At 35.7% G+C, this 19588-nt stretch overlaps 1 protein-coding gene across 1 annotated transcript in view; it reads right to left on the bottom strand.

Moving 5' to 3' along the window:
• The window catches only part of MIS18BP1 (MIS18 binding protein 1), a 50815-nt gene that overhangs the window by 23035 nt on the left and 8192 nt on the right, over positions 1–19588 (bottom strand). Inside the window, 8 exon segments of the mRNA XM_088829469.1 lie at positions 3081–3939; positions 7309–7466; positions 8772–8859; positions 14041–14171; positions 16341–16414; positions 17365–17442; positions 17444–17832; positions 17999–18118. Coding sequence (XP_088685595.1) covers positions 3081–3939; positions 7309–7466; positions 8772–8859; positions 14041–14171; positions 16341–16414; positions 17365–17442; positions 17444–17832; positions 17999–18118 — 1897 coding nt within the window.

Raw genomic sequence — 19588 nt, 5'->3', positions numbered from 1 at the left:
TATTTTATGCTTACTGTGGAAAGCAACTCAGAAAAAAAGATTCCTTTCAAAATGTTACTGCTCACTGACAATGCACCTGGTCACCCAAGAGCTCTGAGACAGAGATGTACAAGATGATTAATGTTGTTTTCAGCCTGTTACATAACGTCCATTCTGCAGCTTATGGGTCAAGGAGTAATTCTGATTTTCAAAGTCTTATTATTTAAGAAATATACTTCCTAGGGCTAGAGCTGTTCTCGATAGTGATTCCTCTGATGGATCTGAACGAAGTAAATTGAAAATCCCCCTGGAAAGGATTCACCGTGAAGATACCATGAAGAACATGTGTGACTCATGAGAAGAGTCCAAAACATCAACATTCACAGGAGTCTGGAAAAAGTTGATTCCAACCTTTATGAATGACTTGAAGGAGTTAAAGACTTCAGTGGAAGAAGTTACTGCAGATGTGATGGAAATAGCAAGAGAACTACAATTAGAAGTGGAGCCTAAAGATGTGATTGAATTGCTACAACCTCATGAAAAAACTTGAACAGACAAGGAGCTGCATCTTAAGGATGAGTAAAGAAAGTGGTTTCATGAGATGAAATCTACTGAAGATGCTGTGAAGATTGATGACATGACAATAAAAGATTTAGATTATTATATAAACTTAGCTGATAAAGCATTGCTGAAATGACAATAAAGGATTTAGAATATATAAACTTAGTTGATAAAGCAGTCACAAGGTTTGAGAGCATTGACTCCCATTTTGAAAGAAGTTCTACTCTGGGTAAAATTCTATCAAACAGTATCGCATGCTACAGAGAAACCATTCATTAAAGGAAGAGTCAATCAATGTGGCAAACCACACTGTCTTAAAATTTTAAGAAATTGCCACAGTCACCCTAACCTTCAGCAACCACCACTCTGGTCAGCAGCCATCAATACCAAAGCAAGACTCTCCACCAGCAAAGGAATTACAACTTGCTGAAGGCTCAAATGATAATTAGTATTTTTAAGCAACAAGTTATTTTTAAATTAAGGTATGTGTGTTAGTTGCTCAGTTGTGTCCAATTCTTTTTGACCCCATGGACTGTAGCTTGCCAAGCTTCTTTGTCTGTGGAATTTTCCAGGCAAGAATACTGAGTGGGTTGCCATTCCTTTCTCCAGGGGATCTTCCTGACCCAGGCATCAAACCTGGGTCTCCTGCATTGCAGGCAGATTCTTTACCATCTGAGTCACCAGGGAAGCCCAATCAAGGTATATACAGTGGGGTTTTTTTTGATACAATGTTATTGCATACTTAATAGACTACAGTATAGTATAAACATAACCTTTAGATGCACCAGGAAGCCAAAAAGTTAATGTGACTTGCTTTGCTGAGATTTTCACCTTATTCCAATAGTCTGGAACCTAATTCACAACATCTCCTAAGTATACTGGTAGCTTCATGACTTTTTAAAAGATTAAAAACCTGTAATAATAAAGAGTTTAAAGCTAGCTGACTAGGAGAATTACATATTAAGAAACAGGAATGTAGGCAAAGTGGACAGACAGAAGAAAGTTTGGCTTTTGACATATTAAGTTAGCTGTGAAAGTTGCTCCATCATGTCCAACTCTTGTGACCCCATGGACTATACAATCCATGGAATTCTCCAGGATTACTAGAGTGGGTAGCCTTTCCCTTCTCCAGGAGATCTCCCCAACCCAGGGATCGAACCCAGGTCTCCCACATTGCAGGCGGATTCTTTACCAACTGAGCTATCAGGGAAGCCCCAAAGTTAGCTGTAGGTGAGATTTATATAGAGATGTCCAGCAGGCAAAAGGAAATACAGACCTAAGTACAAGAATTCAGAACTAGAGACACAGATTTGGGAGTCTCTGTACAAAAAAGTAGAGCTTTGGAAGGAAAAGATCACTGAGGAATACACTTTGCTATAGAGCAAGCAGCCAAAATCAAAAAACTTTGGAATATAAGAAAACTTCTGCCTGAAAATAAGACAGAAGGAAAATTTAGGAAATGGAGAAAGGAAGAGTATAGTGGCACAAAGATCCCTTAGGAAGAAAAAGTAGATTTGAAAATGAATTCTAAATGTTATAAAGTTGAGGGTACACAAGAGAACGGAACACTAAATGTGGTATGTTTTTATGTTATTCTTCTCTCTCTCATCAGTGACATCTTCCTATCTTCTACTGGATGATTTCCATCAGCATACCACTGTCCTCTGGCCTGACTCATCTAATAAAAAGCAAGCAACTCAACATACATGTTCCCTTACCGCCTCACTCTCTTCTATCACTGTGCCTTCTGTTCCCCATCATTGCCACGTCTCTTCTGTTGTCCATCTAGGTTATCTTTACTGTCACATGCACTTTTCATTGCTCGACTGTGACCTGGCTTCCAATACCAACTACCACACTACTGAAAATGCTTTTCAAGTATATGTAGCCAAATCCAATTCTTACCATACCTGGTTTATCAAGCAGCACTAATTAAGAAACCCTGGACAAATCACCGAATTTTTGAGACTAATTTTTCATTTATCAATGAGGGGGAAAAGACTATTAAATAACATACAAATTTGGGTTCAAATTTAAGGTTTTATAATAGTAAAGTTAATTATAAAATATTCCTTAAAATGTGAAGCTAAGTGAGAGAGTTGCATTTGTCTGTTGAAATAGCTTATCCCTACTTTATTGAGATATGATTGAGAGATAAAATTGTATATATTTTAAATGTACATGTGATCATTTGATACACATTGTGATATGATTACCACAATCAAATTAATTAACATATCTGTCCCCTCAAATAGTTTTTGGGGAGGGAAGGAGGGGACTGTCTTGAAATATTAAATGGGAATGAAAAGAAAAGGTCACTTTCACTTTCTTCATATGTGAGCTGTAGATGGCCACCTAGTTAGATATTATCTGTATTCTCCCTCCACCTTACATAAATTTCAATTTCTCTTCAAGTGTCTTGGGATGACATTTTCCATTTTAAAGATTAGAAGTCATAAATTAGCCTCTTGTTAAGAGTTTTTATGTTATAAACTGTTTTGTGGCCACTCTAGATTTCAAAGTCAAATCGAACTACTTACCAATGAAGTTTCTGTAATTCTTTCTTATTCCATTCCTCATCCTGAGTAAAACCAGGCAAACATTCCAAGGAATCCCAGTTTGTCTTACTAGATCCCATTTTCTCGGTATTTGGAAGCTCATTACCAACATCAGGTTTCTGAAGATTTTCTTTAGCAGAACATTTAGCTTTCTTTTGTTTCATATAAAATTCATTTTCACTTTCTTCAGTTTCAGACATCACTGGGATTGTCCTTGTTTTTCTTGTGCTTTTTCTCTGGTGAACCACTGTTTCTTCAGTACTTATTGCTCTGGTTTTCTTAACAATCTCAGTTTTCCTTCTAAATTTCTTTCCTTTTTCACTTTCTTCATTAGACAAATCTGATGAGGACTGATGTTTGTCAAATGACACAGCTACTTGATTTTCAATTTTCTTCAGTTTTGATAACCTTGTATTTTTCTTAAAGTCAGAGGTGACCATTTGTTCCTTTTTAGGACTGGGTATTTTTATTTTGTGGTTGACAGTGAGGAAATCACGTTCAAAACAATCTTCCGTATTTTCACTATTATGGCCCACACTACACTCAAATGTACCTTCTAAAGTGTTTGGGGGCTTACTGACTGGACTTGTAGTTTCATTTGAGTCTGTTTTACTTTCTTTTTGAGGCTTTCCCAACGCAAATTCTGTTACTGCTTTAATGGTGTCAGATGACAGATTATAGTTCATGCATTTTTGCTCTATAATTTTTTTAGATTTAAGTGGTGTCATCAAAATACAAGGTTTCTTCTGATTAACAGTCATATATTTTCTTTCTTCATCTGAGAAAAACTGTTCTCTTGATGTTAGAATATCAACAGATACTTTTGATTCTTTAGTTCTCTCTTTAATTTCATAAGATAAAACCAAAGATCAAAATTTCAAATTAGAAACAAAATATAGGAAAAAAAATTCCACAACTATACTTTTTTTCCCCCCACAAACTCCATTTTACACACTTTACTGTCAAATTAAGCTTCCTGAAGCACTGGTCTGTTCAGATCACTGCCCCTTCAACTGTGAACATTTATTAATTTCTATACCAATCTGTCCACATGCCTCTCAGTAAACTTAGTGTGTGCAGCTCCTCTCATTGATCTTTATCAATATAGTTCTAATTGCTCACTGTACTCAATCTGAATGACATTCTGTTAATTCACTGTTTCTCAACTTTCATCAATCTCATTCACTCTACTTGGAAAATTTCCTCCACCTACTATCTACTTCAGTTCTGTTCTATAACCTGCTTCATTTCTGTTTTCCAACTCACCTATCCACAAACTTTGTCCTGATTCCCTCAACTGAATGAAAGCTTTCCTTCAAATTTCCAGAATATTTTCAAATAATATCATGTTTGACAATGTGCCCTGGGTTATAATTAAATACTTGTCTTTCAACTGAAAAAAAATTCTTAATGGTAAGAACTTTGTTTTTATTTTTGACTTGAAAACTACTTGGGTTACTAAAACCTTACTAGGTATAAAATATATGGAACAGAAGCTATCCTAGTTAAGGAGAGTTAAAAAAACATGGAGCTCCATCTGTATGGCCCCATACTTATCACTAGTGGAGGCCACAGAGATACATTTTTGCTGAATCCCCCAAAGCTCCATGAAGAATCATAGGATAACAACCAAAACAGATCTTGGGGAAAGAACAGATCTTATACTGTGTCATTGGCTAAAGAAAGCAAATTAAAATGAGAGAAAGTTTGAAACTTTTTTTTTCCAGTTTGAAACTTGAGAAGCCAAAAGCCAAAACCCCTATTTAATTTCTAACTTTTAATTATAAAATTATAAATATGTACAAGTTTTAAATCATCATACCAACCATCATAGTTAAATACTCTAACAACCTACACATACTGTGTGCCATTTTACAAGATGAATGACAAAATGAAAGACTTTGGGAAATCCCGTAATGCTGGGGAAAAAGGAGTCTCTAAATTAAAAGTTCATGGAGAAGTGGCACTAATCAAAAGTAATCAAGGAAGTTACCATATGGTTTCTCAATGGAATCATATATTTCTAATTCCTCATATAAACATGATTCAAATGTTGAACTGGAAATGTGAAAATTTTGAACAAACCCTTTTTATTCTGGATATTTTTATTCATTTTTTAAAAAATTTTAATAAAGATTCAGACCATTCTGGATACGTCAACCTAAGCTGTATGAAGTTGGTAGTGTAAGTAGTATTATTGCCTCTTTACTTCTTTAAACACTTATAAATATTCCTCACTTCATTTCTTTTCATTTAGAAGTAGTGAGAAAAAAAAGGCTATTAAGCTGATGGATTTAAAGCTCAATATGAAATTTTAAACTTGCTAATGTGTAGAGAAAAGGCTCTTTAAATTCTGATAGGCAGGATTTCAATGAAATTACTCTGAAAATCCACATTTACATAAAATTAAGTTATGGTATTAATTTCATAGAAGTTTTACTTCAAGATGCACAATGGATGGTCCTTGCTTTTGAGATTATTACAGTATGGTGAAGGAGGCTGACATTACAATCATTTATAATAATACTGTCAGGTATATTATATATAATAGCAGTGATAAAGCACTTTAAAAAAGCAATACTATAACATATAGATTACAGCACTAAATATGCAAAACAAAATTTTAGGTAAATCATTAAAATATATATACACAATTACATCATCTTAAATTATCTTTGGCTGGCACCTTTGCATAACCTTAGTTGTTTAATGTTAGATGTGTTGTTTTTCTAACATATATTTTAGTGGTTTTCCCATGGAAAGTATAATGATAATAATAAAAATAATAGCACCATCAACTAGCACCATCCTAAATAATGTATGTGACAAGAGGACCTTGAATGTCTTAAAAGTTTCATAAAACAATGATCTAATGAATCACAGTGGGAAAATGATACATCCAAAACAGATTGCAATATTATCTTCCCCTACACTGAGCTTCTCAAGGAGAAGCATCTCATTTTATTCATCTTTTAAGTTCCCAATAGCTAACACAGATCAAGGTTCACAGAAGATGCTTTAAAAATGTTTGTTGAATGATTTTCCTGTGGACACAGCTGGCATGTAAAAAAGGTTTACCAAACTTTAGTCTTTTACTCTTTTAGCCTCAAATATTTTACCAATAATATTCACAATTTAACTCAAATTCCTGAAAAACAGTACTATAAGTGAAAGGAAGGAGTGGAGGTAGGGAGATGATAAGACCTAAGACTAAAAAAGAATAATAAAGTTAGATATACTTTTAGGGATTTTTAAATTTGGGAGTAAAAAAATATATAGTAGGTGCTATAGCCCCAGGACTCCAAAATACTGAAGACGGTTTTAGCAATGACAATAAGCAATATGCCTAATTTATAAGAAATAGGATGACTTGATAAAATGAAGAAGGGCTGAGAAAGAACTGGAGCTCCAGTTAAGGAGTGAACTTTGCAAGCATTCATCCATGTATTTAATTTATTCCTTTCTCTGTACTAGAAAGGATAAGCATATTTTCAGTGGGGACAGGGGAGTAGGTTGTGGCAGGAGTGGAGGAGTGACACACAGGTGCATCTATGTCCAGTATGGTGTTATGTTTTTGGCAGAAGCAGTCCTGAACTCTTGTAGTTCTGTAAAGCTCTTTGTTATAAGGTCAAGGTAGAAATGGCCTAAATTTATACAACATGGTCTAGTAACTTTTACTCATTATAATAGAAAAGGCTGTAAATACTTTATTTCATCTTGGGGTTGGGTGGATGTGAGGCAGATTATAGTTCTGGTAAAGAATTGACACAGAACAGTTCTGACAATTACCTTCATAGCAATGGTCATTCAGAAAATACATATCATTTCCTCCATGAAAACAAATTGGTTTCGTCTGACTAACAGGAATAATATTTAGCACAAAAATATAGGTATCTGTAATACAGGTTTGAGATAAGCTGGCAGCCTAAAACCTTGCATTTAGAAAACTGAAACAACAATCATCTTTCATTGCTATGTTTATCAGTGTCCTTGGTACTCTGATTAATTAAAAGGTATTAATTAATGAAGTAGGCTGAACGCTGACTATAGGTAATTGCAGTTTCTCCTCTTAACTAGTGAAAAAAATGGAAATTTTAGGGCAGTGTAAGTCAAGAACTCAGTACTCTATACACTGTAAACAATTAAACAATGTGGAGCTCATTTAAAAATATACCACAATAAGAACAAGAGAAGAAAAGAGCAAACATACCCAAAGAATCACAGTCAAGGTCATAAGTGGTGGTGGCTCTTTGGAGGACATCTGGGATTTTTTTCCTTGCATCATTTTTCATTGATTTTTGAATGTCAGGAACACATCTTTTAGCTTTCTGTTTTTGTCTGGCCTTTCCTTTTTCCTTCTCGCAAGTCCTAAAAACAGGTATAGTATTTTTTCCTCTAATATAGGTTCTCAAAAAACTAAACCCATAAATAAATAAATTCCCTCAGATAAAGCTTTTTTTCCCTAACAGATTACCTTTAATCTTTACATTATTTAAGCTCTAATGGCATCTATCCTTTTCCTCCCATAAAGAACTTATGCATGACATCTTAAGTCAAAATATTCAAATATGACTATTTAGTTCTTACTATCTTCACTCTTGTATTTCCTATTTAAGCTGATATAAGAAAATAACAGGACAAATTCTGCGAGCTGCCTGTTCTTGTAAATAAAGTCTACTGAAACACATTCATATCATTTCTGTACTGTCTATGTCACTTTTCCACTACAAAGGCAGAGTCGATTAGCTGTGACAGAAGCAGCGTACCCATGAAACATACCCATGTGACAGAAGCAGTATACCCATATGGGCGATACCCATATCGCCCCTTTACATAAGAAAACTGCTAGCCTCTATGTCATTACACTGTGATGAGATTAACTTATACAACCTAAAGAGTTTTTAAGGTCAAGAACTAATCAAATTCTTCTTTGTTTTCCCAGTGCAGATTCAGTCTGCTAAGCAGATGACACTTTGTAACTACCGAGGAAATGAATGAATGAAAACGGACCCAGAAAGTCAGACTCCTGTTTACAGCTACACGCCTCTCAGAGGGTGGGTGATTACGGATGACTCCTTACATATGTCAAAGGTTTAATTTTCCTTTTAGATTTATTCCACATGATAGAAGTTCCAGTAAAGTGTTACTGCCTCTTGAAAGTCTAAGATCAACGATAGCTCAAAATGGACATTTCCAAAAGCAGAAATTCAAAGCACTTTCCATTGGTTATATGAGTATATACATTTGTAAAGGCTCATCAAATTTTATACCTAAAATAGGTGGTTTATCAGATGTAAATTATACATCAGCAAGATTGTTTTTTCAAAAGTTAAAAGGTAGACGGACTTCCCTAGTGGCACAGTGGATAAGAATCCGCCTGCCAATGCAGGAGACATGGATTCCATCCCTGGTCTGGAAAGATTCCACGTGCCTGGGAGCAACTAAGTCTACATGTCACAGCTACTGGGCCTGCGTGCAGCAACTATGGAAGCCCGTGCACCTAGAGCCTGCGCTCCATAACAAGAGAAGCCACCACAGTGAGAAGCCCGCGCAGCGCAACTAAAGAGTGGCCCTCACTCTCTGTAATTAGAGAAAGCCCATGCATAGCAAGGAAGACCCAGCGCAACCAAAAAAAGAAATAACCTTTGTTTTAAAAGTTAAAAACTACTTTACCTTAACTCTTCTAAAAAAGTATCAATGTACTCTTTCCATTTTTCTGGAAATCCAAACATAAATTTCCTTATGAGATATTTTGGGTAACCTATTTAATGATAAACAGAAGTTATCTGAAAGCCTAGATTTTAAAGTGATATCATTCATTCATTAAATAATTTAAATATATATACTTAAATGCTTACTATGTGCCAGGCACAGTCATAGGTACTGAGGATTCAGCAGTTAACAACAACAACAAAAAATCTGCCTTCATGAAAACTGCCTTCTAAACAGAAAGCAAACCAGTAAGTAATGTATCTCATTTGTTAGAGTGGTCATTTATGCTATGGAGAAAAATTATGCAGTTAAGAGGAGTAGCGGTATCAGTGTGTTCATTTTAGGGGAGGAGAAAGGGGGCAGGCAGCATTCCAAAAAAAGGACAGACAAGTTCTCACTGAAATAGCATCATTTGAGTAAAGCCCTGAAGTACATGAAGTGAGCAATGTGGCAATATGAGGTTAAAGCAATGGAAGCAGAGGGAACAAAGTGAAAGGCTATGAAGCAAGAGTATGCCTCGCTTGGTTGTAGAACCACAGAGAGATCGGTTAAGCTGAAGTGAAATGAGGAGAGGCAAGAACTAGGAGGCCACTTAGTACTCAGATGGGTAACAGAAGCAGCTGGGAGAGATTTTAAAGCCTTGGGGTCATTTTATGGACTAGATCTTTTACTTTGGGTGAGATAGGAAGTTACAGAACAATTCTGAGTGGAGCAGCCAAAGAATATGACTTACTTTTTAACAGGACTGAATTAGCTGCTATTTTGAGAACAGTCTGTGGAAGTACAGGGAGAAGATCAGGTTTTTGATAAAGTAACTCTGAGACACCTGTGGACATCCTAGTGGAGATGTCAAATGAGCAGACAGAAAATAAGCTGAGTGGCTAGGGAAGCATTCTTCATTTGACACTTGTCAAAATATGAATGAAATGTAACCCTAAAGAAAGCAGCACAGCATTGAGTATAGAAAGAGCCCTAGTCTATTCCAATATTTAGAGGCAAAGAAGGAGAAAAGTAAGCAAAGAAACTATGAAGGAACAGGGAGTGAGGCAGCATGAAAATGTGGGATTCCAGAAGCGAAGTAAACGAAGTATTTCAAGAAGGTAGGTGTGATTACCGTGTCACGTGTACAGTGGATTTAGCAATGTGTGGGCCACTGGTGACTTTGATAAGGGCTGTTTCAGTGAAGAACTGGGGATGAAGGGGAGACTAAAGAGAATTCAAGAAAAAAGATGGAAAAGAATTCAAGAGGAAATAGATCTAAGTATAACGAATTGTCTGAGCTGTTTTGCTGTCAATGACAGCAATAGTGGCTGAAAGAAGTGTGGTTAAAAGAGGGTTTGCCCTCACCCTATTTTTTTTTAAGGAATAACTGACACACAGCACAGTGTAAGTTTAAGGAGTACAGCATGATGGCTTATTAATATATATCTTGCCAAATGATTACAATAGTTAATATCTACCCCATCTCACATAGATACAATAAAAAGAAAAAAAGCAGTTTTAAAATTTATAAATAAGAGATGAAGACTTAACATCTGCACCTCTCCTTCCAAATCCTCGCCCCACATTTTTACAATACTTTTAACTATATCAAAAATTGTTTGTATCATCATAACAATGTGACTGTTGTTCACTGCAGAACCCATCAGAATAATGATTACATACCCTTTCCCATGCTGTACCCTTCATCCCTGTGGTTCATTTATAACGAGAATTCTGCATGTTTTAATCTCCCTCACCTAGTTCACGCATCCCCTGATCCCTCTCCCTTCTGGCAAGCAACTGTTCTCTTTATCTGTGAGTCTGTTTGTGTTTTGACTTGTTCATTTGCTTTGGTTTTTTAGATTCCACATGCAAGTGGAACCATACAGTGTTTATCTTTCTCCGATTTCACTTAGGTTTTAAAACCTGTAGGTCCCTCCATGTTGTCACAACAGTAAGATTTCATTCTTTATTTAAGGTTGAATAATATTCTTTTGTATATGCATACACTTCATCTTCTTTATGCACTCATCCACCAGTGGATACTTAAGCTGTTTTGGTATCTTAGGGTATTATAAATAATGCTGCAGTGGACACAGGCGTGCATTTATCTTTTCAGTTAGTGTTTCTGTTTTCTTCAGAAAAATACCCCAAAGTGGACTGCTGGATTATAAGATAGTCCTACTTCTAATTTTTTGAGGAACCTCCACACTGTTTTCCATAGTGGTCATACCAATTTACTTTCTCACCAACACAGCATAAGGTTCCCTTTGCTCCATAACCTCACCAATGCATGTTATTTCTTGTCTTTTGGATAACAGCTATTCTGACAGGCATGAGGTAGTATCTCATTGTGCTCCTGACTTGCATTTCCCTGATGACTAGTGATGTTGAGCATCTTTGTTTGCCATCTGTATATCTTCTTTTGGAAAATTCAGCTCTTCTGCCCAATTTTTTAAAAAATTATTTTACTGCACCAGGTCTTAGTTATGGCATGTAGGATCTTTCATTGCAGCATATGAACTATTAGTTGCAGCATGTGGGATCTAGTTCCTTGACCAGGGATTGAACGAAGGCCCCCTGTGCTGAAGCATAGAGTCTTAGCCACTGGACCACCAGGGGAGTCCCCTACTCATTTTTTAACAGGACTGTTTCTTTTTTTGATGTTGAATTGTATGAGTTGTGTGTATTTTGGATATTAATCCCTTATCAGCAATGTAACTTGCAAATATGTCCTCCTACTCAGTAGGTTGCTTTATCATTTTATTGACAGTTTCTTTTCCTGTACAAAAGTTTTTTAGTTTGATGCTGTCCCATTTATTTTTGTTTTTGTTGCCTTCGCCTCAGGAGACAGATCTAGAAAAATATAGCTAAGGCATATGTCAAAGGGTTCACTATGTTTTCTTCTAGGAGTTTTATGGTTTCAGATCTTACATTTAAGTCTAATCCATTTTGAGTTTATTTTTGGACACAGTGTGAGGAAGTACTCTAGTGTGATTCTTTTGCATGCAGCTATCCAGTTTTCCCAGCATCATTTATTGAAGAGGCCGTCATCATTTCCCCATTATATTCTTATTTCCTCTGTTGTAAATTAATTGACCAAATACATGTAGGTTCATTTCTGGGGTCTCTCTTCTGTTTAGTTGATCTATGTGGCTGTTTTGGTGCCAGTATCGCACTATTTTGATTACTGTAACTTAGTAGCATAGTTTGAATTCAGGGAGTGGGATACCTTTAGCTTTGTTATTTATGTATTTAGGTGCTCCTAAGTTGGGCAACCTAGATAGCATATTAAAAAGCAGAGACATTACTTTGCCAACCAAGGTCCGCCTAGTCAAGGCTATGGTTTTTCCCGTGGTCATGTATGGATATGAGAGTTGGACTGTGAAGAAAGCTGATCGCCGAAGAATTGATGCTTTTGAACTGTGGTGCTGGAGAAGACTCTTGAGAGTCCCTTGGACTGCAAGGAGATCCAACCAGTCCGTTCTAAAGGAGATCAATCCTGGGTGTTCATTGGAAGGACTGATGCTAAAGCTGAAACTCCAATACTTTGGCCACCTCATGCGATGAGTTGACTCACTGGAAAAGACTCTGATGCTGGGAGGGATTATGGGCAGGAGGAGAAGGGGACGACAGAGAATGAGATGGCTGGATGGCATCACCGACTCGATGGACATGAGTTTGAGTGAACTCCGGGAGTTGGTGATGGACAGGGAGGCCTGGCGTGCTGTGATTCATGGGGTCGCAAAGAGTCGGACACGACTGAGCGACTGAACTGAACTGAACTGAAAGTTGGGCGCCTATAAATTTACAATTGTTATATCTTGTGTGTGTGTGTATTGATCCCTTTACCATTATGTAATTTTCTTCTTTGCGTTCTATTACAATCTTTGTTTAAAAGTCTGTTTTGTCTGATATAAGCATTGCTAATTTGGCTTCATTTCCACTTACATGGAATACCTTTTTCCATCCCTTCACTTTCTGTCATGTGTGTACTTTTCAATTTGAAAGGAGTCTCTTTGTTTTTGTATCCATTCAGCCACTCTGTCTTTTGATTGGGAGCATTTGGTCCATTTACACGTAAAGTTACATTTAAAGTAGCTATAGCTGTTTTATTAATTGTTTTCTGGTTGTGTTTGTAGTTTTTGTTCCTTCTTTTGATGACTATCTTTTGTGTTACGTTTGGATTCCTTTCTCTTTTGTGTGTATTTGTGTGTGTATCTAGTATAGATTTTTGGTTTGTGATTACCATGAGGTTAATATGTAACATATATATATAATTATTTTAAGGTGATGATCTCTTACATACAAATACATTCTAACAACCTTGAATTTTTACACAAAGGAGAGGTTTTTTTGTTTGTTTTGGTTTTCTCTGTGATAGAAGGGAGAATTACTAGAGTGATATTTTTGAGTAAAAGAGGATAGGAACTAAAGTATAAACAGGTTGACACAGATGGGAACATGGGAGGCCTGCCTAAAGCAGGTACAGATACAAGCAGATGAAGATGTGGCAGAAAAGTTCTCTTTTGATTGTTCCTGTTGCTCAAGTCTTCTCCTTGTTCCCCCACCCACCAAGCTGGGAGGGAGGTAGGAGAGATGTAGAAATATGAAATAGTCATCGAGGATCATGGGAGAATGAATGGATTAGGGACCTATAGTAGGATACCAGGTGGCACTGCTAAGTCACTTCAGTCGTGTCCGACTCTGTGTGACCCCATAGACGGAAGCCTACCAGGCTCCCCCGTCCCTGGGATTCTCCAGGCAAGAACACTGGAGTGGGTTGCCATTTCCTTCTCCAACCAGGTAGCACTAAGAGACCACAATTTGTTGCTGGTAGTCATGGATTTAAAGTAGATGACTCAGGTGTGTTTTTCTTTAGTCACATTAGCTGTGTACTATGCATAGACAGAAAATAAGATTGTATCAGGACTAGGGTTATGCCAGGCAGGTTCAACAAAAGAGGAATTAGGAAGCTAAATTATATTCTGATAGCCAGATCCTCACAAATAAGGAACATTTCATTTGAATATTTTTAAATAACTGGACTTAAACAGTCAATAACAGTAAATCATAATAAAGGATCAACATATATAACAGTTTTACATAATTCTGGCAGTATTTTTAAATTTTTAGTGTTGACATGTAATTTTAAAGCACCTAATTAAAAGCAAAAATATGGCTTGAAATATGGTTAATTATTTCACTTAGTAAAGTAATTCTTCCAATTAGTAATAACAATCATTACCTGCTTCTTTCATGGAAATTTGGTCTATCATTCCTTTTAGTACATAAATATTGCCTGATAAAGTTCTAAGTTTGTTGTGCTTAATCCGTTCTATGATTATATTACTGTGCCAGTATATGTTGGTGATGTCTCTAGGAGGAAAAAAAAGCTTAGTTAAAGCCAAAATATTCACATTTTACCAAGAGTCGCAATATACACATATAAGCATATAAATTTGTAACAGGAATAAATTTGAACTCCAGCTACAATGCTATTAAATCTAATTACAGAACATTTGAGGGTCAAACACTGCAACAGAACTCAACCTCTTGGCTAATGTGAACCTGAGTACCAAGAAACTGTACTGTGGCCAAACCATGTGGCTAGTATAAAATGTATCATTAACAAGAAATCAAGGCATTCTCTAAATATCTTGTGGTAATAAAGCTCACAACTTCGTGTGATGCCAAACCGCCAAAGGATGATTTCCCTGTCACTCTCCTCAGGGCCTATGCTGGGTTAGTTTTCATGCAGTTATATTGTTTGAATTATTCTACTCTTGTGTTTTTTTTCCCCCCGACATATACCCAAATGTCTTAACCTTCTCTTTAGAAAGTACCAAAAGAGGTTCCAACTGTGGAAAAACAAACTGCAGCATCAAACTACTGATCCATAAATCTACTCTTTATATTTCTTTACATGAAGACAAGAATAAATATAGAGAAAACAAAATTTTTAAATATATTAGATAAATGAACATTCTGATTCATTAGATTAGTAATAAACATTCTAAATATAAACATAGTAAATAAGAAAGTTAAAGTCATTTAGTTTGGGCAAATGGAATTAAATTCATATGTTATACTTTAACACAATATTCTCATCCTCTGTTCTTTTTCAGGCTTCCCTTGTGGTTCAGCTAGTAAAGAATGCGCCTGCAATGCGGATACCTGGGTTCGATCCCTGGGTTGGGAAGATCCCCTGGAGAAGGGAAAGGCTACCCATACCAGTATTCTGGCCTAGAGAATTCCATGGACTCTATAGTCCATGGGGTCACAAAGAGTCGGACACGACTGAGTGACTCTTACTGTTTTATTTAACAAATATTTAAATAGTACTCAAGCACTGTTCTCAAAGTCTTATAAATAGTAACTCATTTAACCCTCAAAATAATTCAAAAAGTAGGTCATGCTATCATCATCATTACACAAATGAAGAAAATGAGACTGAAAGAGGGTAAGTAATTTGCCTATGTCATACAGACAGTAAGCAGTAGTAATGCTGCTGCTGCTGCTGCTAAGTCGCTCAGTCGTGTCCGACTCGGTGCAACCCCATAGACGGCAGCCCATCAGGCTCCCCCATCCCTGGGATTCTCCAGGCAGGAACACTGGAGTGGGTTGCCATTTCCTGCTCCAATGCATGAAAGTGAAAAGTGAAAGTGAAGTCACTCAGTCGCATCCAACTCTTAGCGACCCCATGGACTGCAGCCTACCAGGCTCCTCCGTCCATGGGATTTCCCAGGCAAGAGTACTGGAGTGGGCTGCCATTGCCTTCTCCAGCAGTAGTAATGGGATTCCAACAAAGGCAATCAGTGCTGCCTCTGGATATTAAGGAAATGAGTGGGTGCAAGGCAAGCAAGAAATAAGGTGAGCAAGACAGATTTTATATACTCATAAACTTTCAGGTAAGTATCTTTAACAGTGATACAGTGTACTGATTTATTATAACCTTTTATTACATTTTTTTTAACCACTAAGAAAATTGATTTTGAAGAATAGAAATGGAACCAGCAGAGTAGCAGAACCAAACCCCACTTACCAAAGGATGCTTTCATTTTAGGGAAAACCATAAAGTGCCAGTGATGACTTAACATGTAGCTGTGTGGCACAGTGTTAAATAATTTTGATTTCTTTTCTGGATCAGTAAATACATATCTGGTTTTGGTTTTCCCAATTTAGATGTGAGACTCTGGACTGAAATGCATGTAGTAAATGTTAACTACAAGCAATCATTATCATTAAGCATATAATCCCAGACCACTTAATAGAACCTCTGAAAAAAATAAAGCACTATTTATACAAATTTGAGCTGTCACTATTTTAAAAATAATGTGAGTTAACAAATTTCTTGGAAAAGCAAGAAAGCTAGTTACAATCAAAATGGCCATACTCATTTTACTTTTCTGCCATCAGTTTATAACCTCGTTAGAAAGTCTTCGTTTTACAGCAAGATGCGATTTGTCATGCATCTCCTTATAAGTTCTTACACACAAATATCTTATTATAAATTTTACTAAAAGAATATTGAAAAGTTATACTTACGTCAGTTTTCCTTCTACACATATAGCAGTGTTATTATTGATGACTTTAATCATCCATTCCTGTAGCTGGACTACCTGATAAAGCATAAAATGAAATATATATTACTTCTTATTTTACTTGTACCATATGCATTAAAAATCAGTTTACATTAAATTAAAAGAAAAAACTTATACAAGTAATCCAAATGAGTCCTTAGTGTTCATCTTCATTAAGAATCACATTCTATTTTATACAGCAATGAGGTAAAAACTTATGCATAATTAAACAAAAGATGGAGAGAGAAACTGAAGTTGTACTGCAGTTTGTTCTAATAATACAATCCAGAATCAATTATACTTTAAATATTCTTATGTCAAATATCTTAACCACTAAGGTAAAAAGCCACTTAAAATCTTGAGGTTTCCATTAAAATACCAAAGCCACAAAAGACACAATAACTTCGAGAAAACAAGTAGTATGCATTTCACCATCACTCTTCTCCCTATATAATTAGAGCATTTATTGTTTGAAAAGTTGATTTGGAGTTGCATTCAACTTCCTATAAACTATAAAGGTGATTGCTAGTAATCTATATTTAGTATTCTATTCCAAAGCAAACATCTGAACAGTTCCTCTATCCATGGGATTCTCCAGGCAAGAATACTGCAGTGGGTTGCCATTTCCTACTCCAGTGTTACAACAGTAAAACTTCTCAAATCTTTAGATGCTATAATTTCTTTCTCTTTTAATTGCTCTGTTAATAGAACACCAAGAATCAGGAAAAAAAAAATTTAAGAACAAGAATACCTCAGTATTCATTCCCAAAGGGAGTTGAAGACTATGCAACTAGTGATAGAGCAAAATAAGACTTCATGCCTGGGTCTTCTTACTTTTAATCCACTGCTCATTTCACTAGGCCACACTGCCTCTATACTAAATATTACCAAAACCCAAAATGAACCTGTTAATGAGAGAGCAAAAGAGCTTATGCATTTAAAGAATGGGGGTGAAAACAAGTATTTATCTGCCTTAAAAGTTTTCCTACCTTAATTTTAACTCCATTTGTAATAGTTTGGCTTATACTTGGAGAAAGGTTCCAGGCATTTGTTTTTGATCTGCGGGGGTATTGTTATATGAAATTGTGGAGTTGCAAGCACAATTTTACAAGTATCACTTGTGGAACCTGGAAAATCAGTCTCTCTGTGCATTGTTTTCTCATTTCCTTCCTTAATTTCCTGTTTTGAAGTGCCTTCTGTTGTAATTTTACTATCACCAGAAACCAGTAATTGACCACCATTCTCAACATCAGGACCACAAAGAGTCTTAACAGTGGTATTTGGGGACTTTTCACAGGTAGAATCAATGTCTTCTAAAACAAATGTGTCCTTTTTGTATTTATTGGTTGCAACTATGTTCTCCTTTGAGTGAAGAATCTGTCTAGCCACCTGAGCTCTAGTTAGTGCCCTGTCTGCAGCTGCAACATTTTTATGTTCTTGGTTCAGAATTGGAAGCTCTGCAAAAAATACAAAACCAAACAAAATTTATAGATGGATAATATGAAAAGAGAACAACAGAAAAATTTAAAACTTTTAATTGCCTACACAGGGAAAATAATTATCTAGAACATTTAACCATATATTCAGATAACAAACTAAAAAAAAAACCAAAAAGCACTTTACCATAAGTTAAATTGTGCAGAGGCACCTTCTTTTCCTGCTGATATTCAATCTTTTGCTTGACCGGCACAAAATTATTATTGGATGATTCCAGAGGAACTTCTTGGACTGAGGTTGAGTTTTCTTTTTTTAAAGAAAGAAGTTGTATTAGTCAATAAGAGAAAAAAATGCCTTTAAAAATCTTGGAATAAAGACTTAAATTCAGTAATGATCAGACCAACAGAGAAATTTAATATATGACAGTTACATTAAGTTTTTGCCCTTTATTATTATCTCATATCTTCAATGCATTCTCTATACCTGTATTATGCTGAGAAAGAATTTTTTAAAAAAGTTCTCCACATTTCCTGCCAGCTTTAGATACAAGTATACTACTGGACTTAGAAGCCTAGAGATATGGAATAAAATTCTGGTGCTGCCACAAATCAGATATGTGTATGTCAAGGTCATATATCAAGTGCCATCCTGTCTTAAAAATTCTGATTTTGCTTCTGGTTGCTTGAAATTTCTAAAATGTGGACGAACAGTTGTAACAGATTTAAAAATCAAAATGTTGAAATTCAGTAGCAGACTAAGTCATAATTTATACTTCTTTGGCATCCCTTTAGCAGGCCTTCAAAGACACAAATTTGGTAGGCTTAATTACTAGACAAACAGGAACTAACAGCATTGCTTATATTCTGCTTTACATCCTAAACGGTTAAAGTTTTGTATCTTGAATAGAGAAATGAGTTTCTTTCACATAAAAAGGGGAAGGTAATAGACTTAAAATTTGTACCAGAGAAGGAAAAACTGAATTATTTTATATGTTTAATTTATTACACCTAAATATTATACCTGAAAAAACTGGTAGTGATTATACTTTAATATGTATGTTGCTTTGGCCTTAGAAACCTCAATATAAAGATTTTATTATAATGATGTCATAAAAGATAGGTAAGTGTCTATGTCTTTAAATCATTCTACTAGAAATGACAGGGCAATGTAGTACAGCTGAGTCGATAATTCAATCATATACAACATGATACAGAACACAGGCCATTTATTTCAGCTCAGGGATCCATGCAGAGACTCTCCAAAAGATCTCTGAAATTATATACAAAATCTGTGTTTGTATATACGTGTATTTTCTAGGAAGTCAGCAGATTCTCAAAGCAGTCAGTTATTTCTTCCTCTCTCTAATCCCAGTTTACATATAAAACATGCTAAAATGTACATTATCTCTTGCTTCTCCCTTTTCTCTTAGACTGTATGAGATTATTTGTATATTCACCTACCTCCATCCTAAACTCCCTTAGAAAACTGCTTTTGTGTCAAAATACATCACTGTCTTTGAAATGCAACAATATACCCACAATCTATTATGCAGCAGTTAAGAGCATGAGCTTTCTAATAGATATCTGTATTTAATTCTCAGCTTATCACTTAGTTACTACTTGTGAGACACATAGCAGACGTTATTTAAAAGCTCCATTTCCTAGACTATTAAATGAGCATAAATCCAGTGTTTGCTGAAAGGAGCAAATGAGATAATGCATGTAAAGTATCTTTATCAATTACTGGCTTCTGAAGTAACCATTCTGTTTTTTCTTC

Source organism: Moschus berezovskii, chromosome 21 (genome assembly GCF_049115385.1).
Source record: "Moschus berezovskii isolate FMDL1 chromosome 21, NW_MosBer_1.0, whole genome shotgun sequence".
In the NCBI taxonomy this organism is placed as follows: Eukaryota; Metazoa; Chordata; class Mammalia; order Artiodactyla; family Moschidae; genus Moschus; species Moschus berezovskii.
This window is presented reverse-complemented; position numbering and strand designations above follow the sequence as displayed.